Here is a 15927-nt window from a genome sequence, read left to right on the forward strand (position 1 = left end):
GAAAAAAAAAACACTCTGAGAAAATCTCACATCAGTAAGAGTTACATCCATATCTTAGACCTCCAGTTTTAAATTATCTAATCCTGTGATTATTAACCTATTTAGCTATATATTTTTTGAATTGGAAAAAAAAAACACTCACAGAAACTTCACCATTAGCAGCAGCAACATCAGTGTCTTAGACCTCCAGACGACCATTCCGCCGACAGCGGCACCCCTGCTGCCCACGTCTGCTGCCCCTGTCCTTGGCGGCCAGAGCGACCTGGTGCTGCGGCTCCTGGTGCCAGAGGCCGTCCTGGCCTTCTTCCTGCTCCTCCTGCTGGTCTGGTTCCTCAACCGGGAGTTCGAGGTGAGCTACTTCCTCCACAGTCTACGGACTACTTTTACCACTGTAGTAGAGTAAAAAAAAAAAAGTTATGTAGCCCCTTAATGCACGCCGTACCTCCTGTGGCACGCTGTAATAGACATTGAAAGTTAACTACTATAGTACTACACTACTATGACAGTGCATGGGGCCTTTAGTAATACATTACGACTTGGTCATTGCCATTCTGGTAACAGCTAATTTATAATGCCGTGCCTTAAGGGGTTAAAAAATCAGTAAAAATCCTTATTCACTGGAGTTCGAGGTGAGCTACTTCCTCCACGGTAGACTACTTTTACCACTGTAGAAGAGTAAAAAAATCAGTAAAAATCCTTATTCACTGTGGAGAACGTGTAATTAAAATGACAAGAGGCACAATGGCGATGGGAGTAACTGACTTTGTATGGACAGGGCTGGACTGGGAGCACAAAACGGCCCGGGCATTTTTTTTTGGCTCAGACCGGCCCCACATACCGGTAATTAGCGGAGAACTGCCATTAAATGTATGTAACTTATGTCTTGTTATGTTGTGGACTAGCGGAAAAGGTGCACAATTTTGAAAAAAAAATCTTTCAGGTACCAAAAAAACCCACCATACGTGCAGTGAGTTCACATTCAATTATTTATTTAAAATGAATCTATGAATTGATCATGTTAGCTGGCAGAAAACCTGACAATGGAGAGAAGAGAGCCCCTAGCAGCTGGGGATAAATTGGCCTTCTCTGCACTCTTCAGTCCAATCAGCTCCTTGGAGACACACAAAGGGTGGGGGGGGCGTGGTGGTGGGGGGCACACACCTATTCTACTGTTAGACACATAGACCTTCACTATTGGGTTTGGAGCGTCTTGCTTAAGATGCTGGTTTAAAAAGGTTTGTAAAGGTTGGAGCATGCTTCACCCAGCAGTTTTATTCTCTTCTTTTAAGGGTGCTGACCAAAATATTGTAGAACTGAAAAATGAGAAAAGGTCGCACCATGTATAGGTTTCTTTATTACACAGACGCGTTTCGGCGTTCTACCTTCCTCAGTGTGCCTTTAAAAAGGTTTGCAATGTCTGGGCGGCAAAAGTAGTTAACTTCTGCCTCAACAGTCTGGCTTGACTAGACAAGAACAGAGGGATAAATTATTAATTACAAATAATACAATACTTAAACTAAATATCCAAATTTATATTTATTGGTAGTCAAGCGTGAAGAAATCCTGCACATCGGCCCTCGAAGGGCGTCAGGAATATGTCGCTAAGCTAGTGAAAGTTTCACTAGCTTAGCGACATATTCCCTAAGCATGCTACACGGATCCATTGACTTTCACTAGCTTAGCGACATATTCCCTCTTTTAACTTGTCTCAAAGCAAGACAACGCTTAACATGAAAAATAAGACACTTTACCACCTTTATAAACCCTGGCCAACGATTTTAACTGTATTAAGCCCCAAAATAGTGGTATACCCCTTTAAGTGGGAAGTTGTTGTCGTGTAGGTTTACAAAATGGTGTTGTTTTTTGTGGATAATTATTTGGCTATGAGGCGGTATTTGTCCTTTTGGAGAGTTTACTAATTCTAATTGATGGCGTAAATTCCAACAAAGGTGAGCTACCGGCTCCACTACCACGGCAACGTGGAGGCCGACAAGCACCGCATCAAGATCCAGAACATGCGCAACCAGGCCGACCTGCTGCTGCGCAACATCATCCCCATCCACGTGGCCGAGCAGCTCAAGGTCAACCAGAGCTACTCCAAGAATCACGAGAACGTGGGCGTCATCTTCTGCAGCATCGTCAACTTCAGTGAGTTCTACGAGGAGAGCTACGAGGGCGGCAAGGAGTGCTACCGCGTCCTGAACGAGCTGATCGGCGACTTTGACGAGCTGCTTCGCCGGCCGGTCTTCGCCAGCGTGGAGAAGATCAAGACCATCGGCGCCACGTACATGGCGGCGTCGGGCCTCAACGGCCTGCAGTCCTCCTCCTCCGCCAGCCAGGCCACCACCAACACGGACGCCCACAGCACCACGCACCACCTGAGGGCGCTGTTCGACTTCGCGCTGGAGATGATGCAGGTCAGTTGTTTTCCTCCTTGTGCACTCCGCACGTCGGTCCGACACATTGTTTTGTTGACGCGTGTGAGGCAACGCCATTGTCAGTGGAAAAATCTCCCATTTTTTCCATACGGTTGATACAAAAAGTAAATGAAATGACAAAACGAATGAATGGTAATCTGTGTCCAATGCTTAATGCTTAATGCTTAACGCTAACTTTTTTTGCGGCTTTAGTATTAGCTGTGACAAACAAGCAAGGAAAGCTGCAATATTGCTGCAACATTGTGCCTGTGTAACTCCAACCTCACAGGACGTTGAAGAGAAAAAAAATGTTGCGACATACGTGAAAACAGTTGTAATTGCCACATTATTGAATGTATTCTCATGATGCAATGTTGTGGATGCCCACCTCTAAACCTAATCTGCTACAGGGCATTGGAGACCAAAAGCAACAACAAAATCAAGACAAACACAAATACAGTTAGCAGTTATTTACTGTGTAACGCATTCTATTCTCCTGATGCCATGTTGATGATTTGAACTTCGAGACGTGGTTAAAATTGGTGTGTCATTTAATCATGAAAGGTGCACTGTGTAATATTTTTATCAGTTAATTTCAAGAATGCATGCTGTCCATTCACAAATGCTCCCTTTTTCACAAATACTGACCACCACCATCAAAAATGCTTTTCAAAGTATTCAGTATGACTGGGAAAATTGCATTTTTCATACATGAAAAGGGGGATCTTCTCCATGGTCCGCCATTTTGAATATTCAGAAATCGGCATTTTTAGCTGAAATACTCGCTGTACTTAAGTCAATACTAGTAAATCTTAGTTTGTTACATAGTAAATATTCATGAAAAGTTTAAATTTGGAAATAGGCAGCACAGTTTCAATGAGTAGCATAGTTGCAATACACCATCCTACACAGTGCACCTTTAAATAGGGCATTCTCACGGTCCCATGTTTGTTGACGCAGGTGGTGGACGACTTCAACAAGAACATGCTGGGCTTCAAGTTCAAGCTGCGCATTGGCTTTAACCACGGCCCGCTCACCGCCGGCGTGATTGGCACCACCAAGCTTCTCTACGACATCTGGGGCGACACAGTCAACATCGCCAGCCGCATGGACACCACTGGCGTGGACTGCCGCCTTCAGGTGAGTCGAGCGACGCTGATCAGATCCAGGGTCGCATTGTCCATAAGGGCCAGTGGCACAGCGCCCAGGGACACCAACCAGTTACAGCCAGTTAGGGGGCACCACCTGACACAAACTTTACAAATATGGTTCATAAACAGGGCACCTTTGAAGTGCAGTGCCCGGGGTTATTGCAGTGTCTTGTCATAGTCGTCAGAGTTAATCGTATATTCTGATAGCACAGTTTCTAAGCATGGACACCAGTGGTGTGGACTGTCGCCTGCAAGTGAGTGGCGCTGTTCTGATCCTTGTAGTCGTTGGGACTGGTTACAGTTTACTATGTATTATGAGTGACTACACTCTAAGAAAATTTCCCTGCAAAATAGCGGCAGTTACTGGCAATTATATTTACCTGTAATTCTACTGTTATTTCACACCAAAAATCAAATACAGCTCATTGCTGTTTAATGTATCACAGTATATAACATTTTTTCAGCAGCAATTGAACTGTTAAATAACAGTACTCTACAGAACGTTCACAGTATTAGTATTGTTAAACTAAAAGTGCTCTACAATATTTATGCAGTAGTATAAGTAAAATAACAGTACATTTCAGTTTAAAAAGTTGAATTGTACTGTGTGATGACAGGCAAATACTGGGTCATAGTTGTATTCATGAATATGGCCATGGCAACTTCCCACCCCACCCATCATTCTCCATAACTGTGGTACCCTGGCCATGTTACCACCCCACCCTCCCATCGTTCACCATGACTGGAGTGCCTTGAGCATGATACTGTGGCGCTATGCTGTATTGAGAAAATGGTTTGCGGTGGTCCTTTGAAAGTGTGGGCATGAATAAAATTTCAGAGTACGCAGTGCTATGTTACAATGATAGTGTGCAAGGTGGGCTTTTCACTGTATCTCTTGATGAGCCAATGATCAATATAGCATTGGTCAGTCTTTAAAAAATTATTTTGCACCAAGTAGCACAGCAAACAAGCAGCACTACAAGCTAGCTCTCAAAGCAATGCCTAATTTGCAGCAGGCACATTATATGCAACAATGCCCCAAATGATGCCACATACAGCAAGCTTTCACAAAGAGGAAAGTGTGCAAGCATGTAAGCAAGCTTGTAGGCAAGCTTGTAGGCAAACAAGTGCTATGCTGTGCCATGCAGGCCAGCCAGCAGGCAGGCAAGCAACTGAAGTGTTGATAGTCCAGATTTATATACAGGTGCAAGAGTACCATGTGACCAGAGTCATCAGGCCCTTGGCAGGTGACGCCCATAATTGAATAATGGCATAACAGCCCTACTCAGGTGAGGCCAGGCACTGATTAGCAGATTGGTTTAGATGGGGCTGCTTGTTGCAAGAGTGTTACAAGTTCTTAAAATGTTTCAGCCATTCACACTTTCATCACTATCAAAATGCATGTGCTACTCACACTTTGCTGCATCAAGCACTTTTTAAGTATTGTAGTTTCCTTAGAAATTGTTTCATCATGCTTGATAGTATCAGATAATCTTTAACCAGTCAGAATGACTTCAGTTCTTCAGGTGGTATTGAAGTTTGATGGTGATCACGGACAAGTGGAGGATGAATGGGTTTCAATGGTGCTGCCTAAAATAACTTGTTATTTTCTAGAGATGCACCGGATCCGGTTCCGGTTCCGGTTCCGGATCCGTCAGGATAATAAAGTTTTTCACAGGATCCGGGTCCGGCAGGATCTTAAGCAGTGGATCCGGTATCCGGCATGTTACCTAAAAATCAGGGTCTGGTGCATGTCTAGCCTAGGCTTTTCAGTCTTTCACAACCTCAATCACTGCATGGAGTGAAATCCCTTTGGAAGCGGCTATTGCAGGCAGTATGGCAATAAGCCAATGAGTCTAAAAAATAGTTTGCGCCAACGTAATAAAAAGGGCCCACGTGTGCGAGTAGACTATATGTTTCAACCCTTTTGTAGGATCCGGTATCCGGTTCCGGATCTGGCAGGATCTTAAGCAGTGGATCTGGTATCCGGCAGGATCCTAAAAATCAGGATCCGGTGCATCTCTAGTTTTTTCCACAACGGCGAATACTGCTATTGTGCAGTACTTACTGTTTATGCTCAATATGTGACTCAAAGTAATATTTTCACAGTAGTTGTCTGTTTTTTCGAAAAACAGTAGGATGCTGTTGCAGAATTGCCGTAAATAAACAGCTATTTGTTACAGTGACTAGCTACAAGACAACAGGCCGCAAGTAGCCCCGTGGGCATGTTGAGTTAATCATAGATTGTGATAGTGCAGAATCTAAGCCTCACAATGATAACCATACATGGGAATCTGGTAATCTGATGCATGTATGGCCTTTTGAATGTGTTCAAATCAGAAAAATTCTTCATTCTTCACCTTCATTCTCTCAGCTGTTGTTTCTTGAGCAGGATGTTGACACTTGTCAGGTCCTTACCATAGTTTAATCTACTCCATAAAGTATCTACTGTATAATAGTATAAAGGTTTATATGGTAATTCAGCATTCTGCCTTTTCCTCTTCCCACTGCCATGTGCAGGTGAGTGAGGGGAGTCACGCCGTGCTCAAGGGCTTGGGATACACCTTTGACTACCGTGGCACCGTCAACGTCAAGGGCAAGGGTCAAATGAGGACCTACCTCTACCCCAAGATGGGCGACGGAAGCAGCGTTGGCGTAGTGTGCGGAAGTGTTGGAAGCAACGGCAGCGGTGGTGGTGGTGGTGATGGTGATGGTGATGGTGGTGGTAGTGGCGTCGCAATGCATCACCAGTTGCCTGTCACAGAGATCCATGCCAAGCCTGAAGGAGACGGTAGGCAAGTATCCACATTGGGGGAGACTCCTGGTAAAACCCCCAGTGTTGCTGCCCCATTACTCCCAGCCCCATCCCCTGTGGTCTTCGCCACTCCAGTCAACGCTCCACTTAGCTGCTCACAACCACAACCACCATCGTCAAAACCACAAGCACCACCATCGTCATCAGCATTAGCACCGTCCTCTGCCATGCAGGGTATCCTTGGAGTGCCTCAGGGACCTGTCTTAGGCCCAACCGACATAGCTATGGAGACAGCAGCCAAGGACAGCAAAAATGAGCTCCTCCTAGCCCCTGAACTTGGCGGGGCGGGGGCGGGTGTTCGGAGAGACCCATATGTTTCTTCTTCTTTTTCTTCTTCAGTGCCTAGTAGTACCGCCACCGCCATCGGGCCCCCTCCGCAGCAGCAGCAGCAGCGTTCGGTAGAGCAGCAGTGTTTCCCTTCACCTTCATGCCCGAAGGGTCCACATAGACAAAGGGACGAAGATGAGGAGGAGGAGGAGGAGGAGGCAGACGAACACACTAAACTCAGAGCTGCCGAGTGCTCGTGACTGGACCTCTCTCTCTCTCTCGCCACGATGGGCCTTTTTTCACGTCACGTCAGACACCTTCGAGTCGATGCTTTCAAACGAAGCGGGTATAAGTGGCTTCCGGTGGCATAGACATGAATTTACACCACACCCTACTGTTCTGTTTCTATGGAAACCGGTGGTCGTTTATACCTCGCTTCGCTTCAAAATGGAAATTGTTGGACGTAATTGCGAAAAAGGCTGATTGCTTGTCTTTCACCTCATGCCTCCAATGGAGTGACTTAATCTTTTTGGTTTAGTTTTTTGTTTGTTTGTTTGTTTTGGTTAATGGAAGTGTTAGAATCTATTCTACTCTCCTCCCACTACGAAAATGGCCTCCTTTAAGGACAAAAATACAAATAGTAAATTAAAATGGACGCATCATTTTGGTTCCACAGACATGCCCATTCCCTTTGTGCTAGACTTGTGTGGCCTTGCATAGTTTTATATCTTGCTTACATTTTTGACAAGCATCAGAAGCATAATAAGGGAATGTGTGTGTGTGTGTGTGTGTGTGTGTGTGTGTGTGTGTGTGTGTGTGTGTGTGTGTGTGTGTGTGTGTGTGTGTGTGTGTGTGTGTGTGTGTGTGTGTGTGTTGGTCTTGTCTTCGTGCACATGTACATGCATGTGTGTGTGTGGGTGCGCGCTTGCAAGTATGAAGAGTAGAGTTGTGTGTATTATTTGTGTATTATGGAGCAGATAAAAAAATGGATGGTATTTTTTAGCTGTGTGGATCGCAGTGAGGCACAACCTATTGGGAAGGGGAGAGGATAGATAAATCCTGGGTGAAGGGAGGCTCCAGTTTTCATAGGTGTTATTATTGTTGTTGTGTTTTCTTATTCTTTTCTTGAGTTGATCAAGTGCCTTCAGTATAGAGATCAATCAGCAAACAGTGTCACTTGCGAAGCAAATAACTGAACAAATTGAAATCAGTTGAATCAAAAATCAACAACAGCCCTTGCATGGCTTTTTTTCAAAAACAAAAAAAGGAGAAAAAAAGAAAAGAAACTTTTAAATGACGGAAAATGCTGTGGTTATTAATAATACGCTTTCTATTTTGGTTTATTGTTGTATTATTGTTTCTTCCTCTTCTGCCACATGACACATTTTATTTTGTTTTTTTTAGTATATAGTAGCTTCTGTAGAGACATCTTACAATGAGACATGCCAGTCAAGGACAACACGTTTAGCAGAAGGGAATTCATTTGCAGTGTAACAAGTCAGCCATTTTGTAACATTGCAGCAGAAGTCAATACAAATTCTGACATTAATTTAAAAGACTTTTGAGGATAACACCCTTTTTTTCCTTAAAAAACATTACAAAACAAAACACAAGTCTAACAACCAAAAATGTCCCTCTACTGTACATACAAGTATGTTTAAAGAGAGGTTCAGAAAATAAGACGAGTAAATATATGCATATAATATAAAAGTCAGTGGTAGTGACCAGGAGAAGAGAGCCATATTTGTAGGCACATGACACTGTATGATATCCTAAGAAACTACAGTAGCCAAGATGAAATCCCACTCATTCAAGAATTCAAAGCACACAGGTGGCTTCTTAAAAAGATATTTAAGATTCGGAAAATACAATTAAATCCCTATTCTTATATCTACGTTTAGATAAGAAAGGTACTTTGAAATGAAGATTTTAGATGTAGATACTTAAATCCTCAGACATAATAAGCTCCCAAGGTAGTCGATACAACAAAAATGGAATATGACTGCAAGACGTGTTGGTAATGCTTTTTGGTATGGTATCCAGGCCCGTCGACGGGAGTGGGTGGGACAAATGGGTGCATTTATCAAAACAGCAGTTGCTAACTAGGCTAGCTACTGTGTTGTTCACAATACACTTACCCATTGGCTACTATCCAAGTTGCTAACTGACTGACAGCTATGCTTTCGAGAAACACAACCCAGAATTGTGTCCCCATTACATTTTATGTATTGAGAGGGGGGCCCTTTCAGATTACTTTTTCCTGGGCCTGGTCAAGGCTATCAAGTGATAGCCCTCAAGCCCTAGTGATATCAAAATATTAAACCTCAGACAATCAATCTCCATTTAGCTGACACCAATTCGGACTCCAAAATCTGAGGAAAAGCAGGGTACAATTGAAAAAACAAAACAAAAACAAAAAAACGAAGAAAGATTATTTAAATGAACTTTCTGTGCAATGTGGGCATTGAAGGCTGGGTTAACTTAACAGATAATCAAATTGTATGTCTCAATGAAAAGTGTATATTGAATTTTTTAATTGTTTATTGAGCTACGTATGTGTGAAGCCTGACAAAACAAATCTGCAAAAAAAAAAAATGACAGTGTTTTTCCCCTCCCACAGTATTGGGGGTAAGTTCTTTCGGCCCAGTAGACATGACTGCATGCAATATCTAGCTCTATGATATCCATATTGTGTGGATATTGAGGAGGAAGAACGACTCAGCTGTATTCATGAAACGATATGTGCCACTTTAAAGTGAGGAGTGAAATATGTTGTTGATATCCCCCTCTTCCTACAAAAATGACTAATGGATTCTGTGCCTAAAAGTGTTCGTGGAGGGTTGAGGGTCACAGTGATGATGACGATGACTGATATAATGACTGATCACTGATGATGTTAACTGATCATTTACATATTGCTGATAATTGATAATTGTGTCCTGGTAATCCCAAATACATTGTGTTTCCAATGTGCCCCGTCCTCTCTCCCCTGCCGCCCCCTGTAATCTTTAATAGCCTCTCTTCTTGGCTCCTTCTCTTCCCTCAAGTCTGTTAGGGCCTCTGCACATTGGCTCAGACAGCACCGTGGAGCACTTTCGCTTCCGACACAATTCCGACCCCCGCTCACAATTTCACTCCAGCAAAGAATTGCTAGTCAATGGGTGGCTCCGACAAAATAGAACTCTTCTCTAATCGCCAGCCGATTTCAGCGGTTGTATTGAAAACAATGGAATCGACCTTTTGCGGACCAGTGCTCTGCACTTTGTCGGAGCCGGTGTGCAGAGACCCTTACAATATCACTCACCTGGGATTTTAGACACACCTGTCACCACTGATCCCCTCCCCGTGTCATCGTCATAGGCTTGTGTCAACCACCTTTCTCTTTCTCTCTTCAGCAGCAGTCTGTGAGCAGACATGTGATTCTTCTATTTTATCTGTTATAATAAAAAAAGGACTTGGGTGTATTTCCTAGCAGTCATCAGAAAATCAATGCAGAGCCTATTACGTGGATTGAGAGACTTCTTGATTTGAAGATTGAGTCAGTCAGGGGACTGGGAGCGGAGGGGGTGTCATTATGGTTGGTTATGCCAATGCCAATAATTGAGCCTTTCAATATGTGTTTTAAATTTGCCTTTAGTTTTTGTTTTATTTTGTCCCTTCAAAAGAAGGTTTGGAAATCTCCGTTTTGTTTGTTTGTTTGTTTGTTTGTTTGTTTGTTTACAGATTAATTAACAACATGAGCACCTAACCAAGCCAGTGCCTTTTTTCGTTGCCTCTTCATCTATCACACCTACTTATTCATATTTTGATATCAGTTATTGAGTTGCTTGAATATCATCAAAATGCATGTACGTACAGTTGTTTATTTTTTATTTTTTCGTTCTTGCAATAATTTGTAATTTGTCAATTTTAAACAACTTTATTTTTTTGTTCATTTATACTCTATCCCACTTTTTTTTGGAAATAGAAATCTGAGCACTGTGTATCTTTATATGGAAAATATTGGGATAAAAAAGAGAAGACATATATTTTCCATCTTTATTATTTTGCCTTAAAGATATGACTGGTTTTAGCTGTGCATTTTTCCCCCATCAGTCTTGGTGCAAATCCATTATCTAGATGGAGAGAACAAATCATGTCTTGCTCCAGTGTGCACAATACGTGGTGGCACTTTAGAGTAACAGTAGTGCCTGAAAAAGCTTCATAAACACTTGCTAAATCATTCACAAATGTTTGTAAGCGAGTAAGAAATATGAACACAGCGGACACAAGCACAGCCGCAGCAGGCAGTCCTGAAAGTTTGTCCTCCAAACGGCAGATGAGAGAGATGAAACCACCAGATAGAAGTGTCTGGCTGGCACCAAACTCATGCAGTAGGAGCTGATTCAAACTGTGCTGGGGTGCATTTCTCAGAACCATAGTTGCTAACTACGTCAGCTACTTCGTTGTTTTCAATGCAATTTCCCATTGGCAACTGCCGAATTTGCTAACTGGCTAGCAACTACGCTTTCGAGAAACACACCCCTGTGCAGCCGTGGCTTGGCTTTTACCGTGGAGCGTATAATGAAGGCTCTAACTCATTTACAAACATTTGCAAATGTTTTGTTTATAATACGTTTATTGATATGTGTTAATAATGTGTCCATAAGGCTTTTTAAGGGAGCTATTAGAACTTATTCTAAAGTGCTACCCAATAATGTACTTAACATGTCACTCCAAATAGCAGAACACAACCTTGCAAAAATCATAGTATTGAACACCAATTACCCTTTTCCGTTTGCATAATGGCCCTTTTTTATTTTGTAGTGAATGACTTGTATTTATTTGTGATGACTTGGAGGGGTACATGTACGTATGTTGAAATGCTGAAGTCTGATTTTTTTGTTTTTGTTTTTTTTTCTTTTGTCCGAGGACATATTTCTGAAAATAAAGATGAAAGGGAATTGCAGAAATTTGCAATGCAAGGATGTTTAAAAACTGTGGGGGTTACGAGCAAGCCGCCACGCCCTGATCACACAACATGCCTGCATCTGCCTCAAAGTCCAGAAATAAAAAAGGGAATTCAATTTCAATCCAAGTGGATGAGTGTGCTGCTCTCATGGTGTCTGTGGCTGCATGGGCCTCAAGGGCAACCCACATGAACAGGAAATACGGAAAACTCACAAAGTCATTTAAAGGGGCTCTATGTAGGATTAAAAGTGTAATTAATCACTGTCCCGAGTCAGCCGATGCTTATTTGAGTCATTAGTAAGTGAACGATGACTCTCGCAACCACTTTCACGGTCTGGCCACTGAGAACCCCACATGTAACTTTTGGACAGAGCGGTCCGCTACGAGTGTCGTGGGAAACACTTGTCATATGAAAAGTCGCTTTACCTACCATATTCAGATTTGTATTAAATGCTGGCATTCCGTGATGGAAAACATTCTCACAGCGAGTTCTAAACAGCATTTTTTTCATGACAGTAGATGTTGAGACAGGCATGTGTCGAGCACCGTGCAAGCTACGCCATCCTACATTGTGCCCCTTTAATGGCCATACAGGTGGCATTACATCACATTACACTTATCTAACACTTTTATGCAAAGCGACTCTCAGTTATTACAGGGTATTGGTTTTAGTCCCCTGAGCAATTAGATTCAGCTGGCCAGGGTGGGATTCGAACCGGCAACTCTCTGATCCAAAGACCAACTGTCTATTCATAGGCCACAACTACACATTATATGCTTTAGGCTATATGAAGAAGATTGAAGTAAATAAGTACATATTCCATATACTGTATATACTATAATATGTTACAACAAGCATTGGGGATGGAATGTGTACAACACTCATACCTACATGAGGGAAATAAGAATTTGGACACTTTCCACAGTATACTGTGGGTACGTTCGGATCAGAAGACAGTGACTCGATGACTCGAGCGACGGCATATTTAGATACTACAATGTTGATTCTGTCAACATTTGTGTACATGAGTGTCAGAATAAAGAACATTATAAGGTAGTAGCTTGGGTAGTAGCCATGTTTGTTTTTCAGGTTTCCGGTTGAGAGGGAGGTGGCGCACAGCATTTTGGGTACCAAGGTACCAAGGTCAGCATCTGTTGCTGTCCTCAAATTTCACCGTTACGCCCACAAATGCAGTGCCCACAAACTGCTAAGGGAGGAAATAAAGCAATTTTTCGTTTCGATCCACACTTCATGACTCGATGTCCAGTTAGCTCACTGGAAGGACAGCTGCCTTCCCTGTTTCGAACGGACCCTGTGTCAGACTTGTCAAAACCATAGGTCTCCAGGATATGAAACATTTTGTATGGACATGTAAGCTTCATGTATTTCTTTTTCACATGGACAGCCCACAATAAAACTGTGAGGAAGTCACTGAGAATGAGTTAAGGTATAGATGCCAGATGACCAGCTTGTGCACAGCCATGCATACTGTCTGTTGATTATGTGTCTGTGTGAAAATAACGTTCTCTTGCTGCATGCACACAGGATACCTGATGATACCAAATTAGTACTTTTTCTTTTTAAAAGAGGTTTTTAAGCTGATGACGTTTGCTATTTGAAAATTAAATGTGTATATCAAGCAACACGAACCAATTATTAGTTTTGATCATTTCAATAGTGAAGCACTGTGAGGTGTTCAGGTGTGCGCTTTCCAAAATTCTCCAAAATAACACAAGTGTTTCATATGTAGGCCTATATACCAATGGGCTATGCAATTAAATGGCAAAAAAGAGACATTAGTGCTTTCACTAATTTTGCTTTTGATATATAAAAAAGTAACTATATGTACTATATTTGTCTACTGCATTTGATTTCACAGATAGACAATACTATCACACTTATTTCATGATAGGCTACATGTTTAGGCAGTAGGCTACTACTACTATAATGAGTTAGGCCTAATGCAAATAATTTGTGGGTGTTTTTAATTATTATTTTTTTTAATGTATGACGCCATTACCGACTGCCCCTTGGAAGTTAATTTGAAAGTGAATATAATCCTTCTTTTTTATTATTCCACATTGGCATAATTAAATCAGTTGATATTTATTTGATGATGAGTTTTATTTGTTGAATACAGTGGTAGGCTATATCGTGGCTTTTAAAGGCTAAATTAAGATAATTTTCATTGTAGTGTGAACTGTCGTTTCAATAATTAACCTACTTTAGTATTCACACCATAGAGAACATTTTACATCATTTTTTCTGCTGGTTGACATGCAAAATAAGAAAATATTAGATTTTTTTTTTAATCCAAACAAACTGATTTGTAGTGCTATGCTGCCCCCAGCGGCTGTGTCGTCAACCAGCGTGTGACGCACGCTAGAGCTTCATAGGTTTACGTAGGGCGTGATTGCGCGACCCCTCCCCCTCCAGTCTATCTGGAAAAAGAAAAAAAAACTTTTTGTATCGAAGGAATCAACAGCCGCCATCTTGTCGCGGCTCAGAATCAGGATTTCGGCGGAGCATTATTTTATATTTTCAAACGAAGCATCCGGAATTACATCCAACGACACTGTTGATCCAAAAACGAAGCACTTAAATCGTTCAGAAGATTATTTTGTGCAAAAACCGTGGATTTAATCGGCGTTCGTCGGCCAGAAAGCCCTCGTATATCTGATTTCCCCTTCAGAGAGCGGCGCTTCTGTCCATATCTCCGTTCTGAGCCGTATTGTTTACCGGGAGCTGTCGGAGAAGAGACAGCGGCTTAGACCCGTTTTTGCAAAAATATATCATTTTTATGCAGTTATGCGCTTTTATGTGGACTTAAACGGATTTTGCACGGATTTTTTTGACGTCAGAAAAATTGGTTGTTTGGTGATGCACATTTAACGACTCCTGGGTAAACGGGCAACGACAAATGCCGATATATTTTAATTTATTTTTAGTCGTATTTTTGGTTCGAAAGGAAGTCTTTTTGATAATATAACGATGATAATGTGGGTGTTGGGTGTTGGATTATCATGGGGTGAATGGCGGTGGCGAAGCGGGGCGCTGTTGTTGCTTTTTTGAAATTCTCACTTGCTGATAGCAAGTAAGCTAATTAGCGAGTTAGCTGCCTAGCTATTTGCTAATCGTGCGAGAAAGAAAGGTTGTGGTTGGGGGGGGTGGGGGGTTTGTCTGAATAACTTTTTTCTGTCACGTGGATTTTCCTTTCTTTTTTGAATAATTGATCAGAAGTAACTCTAAACTACTGCAATGGCTGAAAATCTGCTCGACGTTGGACCTCCCAACCCCAAACGACCGAAGCTGAATACACCTGCTCTTTCCGCCTCTGACGGTCCAGGTAAATCAGGCCTATTAGCCAACATTAGCAACACTGTTGGATATTCCGCTAATATGCTAATGCTCTGAAGTTATTTACTTTCTACCTGGTTAGCAAATGAAACACATGACAGTCATTTGGTGAAGGGTTATTTAATACACGTGCAGGTTTTATTTCTCAATACACTTACCGGTTGACTTTGTTACACTGCACCGCTGTAACACGCTAATAAACACGCCAGATAAGATGTGTAACATGTCAAAGCAACACCACGGCACCTCTGTGGAAAGGTAAGTTGGGTCCTGTTAGCGTGTGCAGTGAGTGAGTTGATGTCCACTTGCATCTGCTAGCATGCAATACATGTTTAGAGAGGTAACCAGGGTGTTTGAATGGACAGTGCAATTAGCTCACCGGCAACCCACATGCTAGTTCTAGTTATTTAGCTGGGCCGGGACGCTAGCATGCAAGGCAATGTCCAGGCACGTCTGGACACATATAGGTATTAGAGGGCTAAAGCTTACCGACACTGGGGGCAAGACGTCAGTGAACCTTTTCTCATACTTGTAACACATATGACAACAACGCTGTGGGGTAGTTATGATGTGCTGTCCACAGCCAGCCAGCTCGCTTGTTTGGCCCACAGTTCAAAAAGAAAATTGGACGAACTCTTAAGTGACTGACAGTTCCGTTAATCTGTGGCATTTCTGACAATCTTTGGCGATACCGCCCCTTTTTGTTGCAGTCATTCAGTACACTTGTTGTCTGGACTTATTGCATCACCTACTTTTATCGCACGCAATGCCCGCAGCTATAAAGTACGCAACGCAATTCAACAAGAATGGTCAAATTGGCGAATGAGGCTGTCATGGTAAGGTGCACCTATGCGCAACGTAGCCTAATCTTCTTTGTGCATCCCCGGTGGTCGATCATCACATTGGTAGTTCTGTTGTTTGACTGCGTATAATCTCAGAGTAGTAAGACGCATAGCCTAGTCCTAGTGC

At 42.4% G+C, this 15927-nt stretch overlaps 2 protein-coding genes across 4 annotated transcripts in view; both read left to right on the forward strand.

The window, feature by feature from the left end:
• The window catches only part of adcy9 (adenylate cyclase 9), a 111126-nt gene extending 97503 nt beyond the window's left edge, over positions 1–13623 (forward strand). For 2 of the 3 annotated variants that reach the window (XM_063198472.1, XM_063198488.1), the window contains 4 exons: positions 145–349; positions 1950–2417; positions 3378–3557; positions 6089–13623. In XM_063198472.1, the coding sequence (XP_063054542.1) occupies positions 145–349; positions 1950–2417; positions 3378–3557; positions 6089–6910 (1675 nt within the window). In that variant the 3' untranslated portion in view covers positions 6911–13623. The remainder of the gene's footprint in view (positions 1–144; positions 350–1949; positions 2418–3377; positions 3558–6088) is intronic. The other variant, XM_063198479.1, reaches the window with a different exon arrangement.
• Positions 13624–14030: 407 nt separating this feature from the next.
• crebbpa (CREB binding protein a) overlaps positions 14031–15927 on the forward strand; it is an 89202-nt gene continuing 87305 nt past the window's right edge. Inside the window, exon 1 of the mRNA XM_063198309.1 lies at positions 14031–14947. Within this exon, the coding sequence (XP_063054379.1) occupies positions 14860–14947 (88 nt within the window). The 5' untranslated portion in view covers positions 14031–14859. The remainder of the gene's footprint in view (positions 14948–15927) is intronic.

This window comes from Engraulis encrasicolus, chromosome 1, assembly GCF_034702125.1.
Source record: "Engraulis encrasicolus isolate BLACKSEA-1 chromosome 1, IST_EnEncr_1.0, whole genome shotgun sequence".
In the NCBI taxonomy this organism is placed as follows: Eukaryota; Metazoa; Chordata; class Actinopteri; order Clupeiformes; family Engraulidae; genus Engraulis; species Engraulis encrasicolus.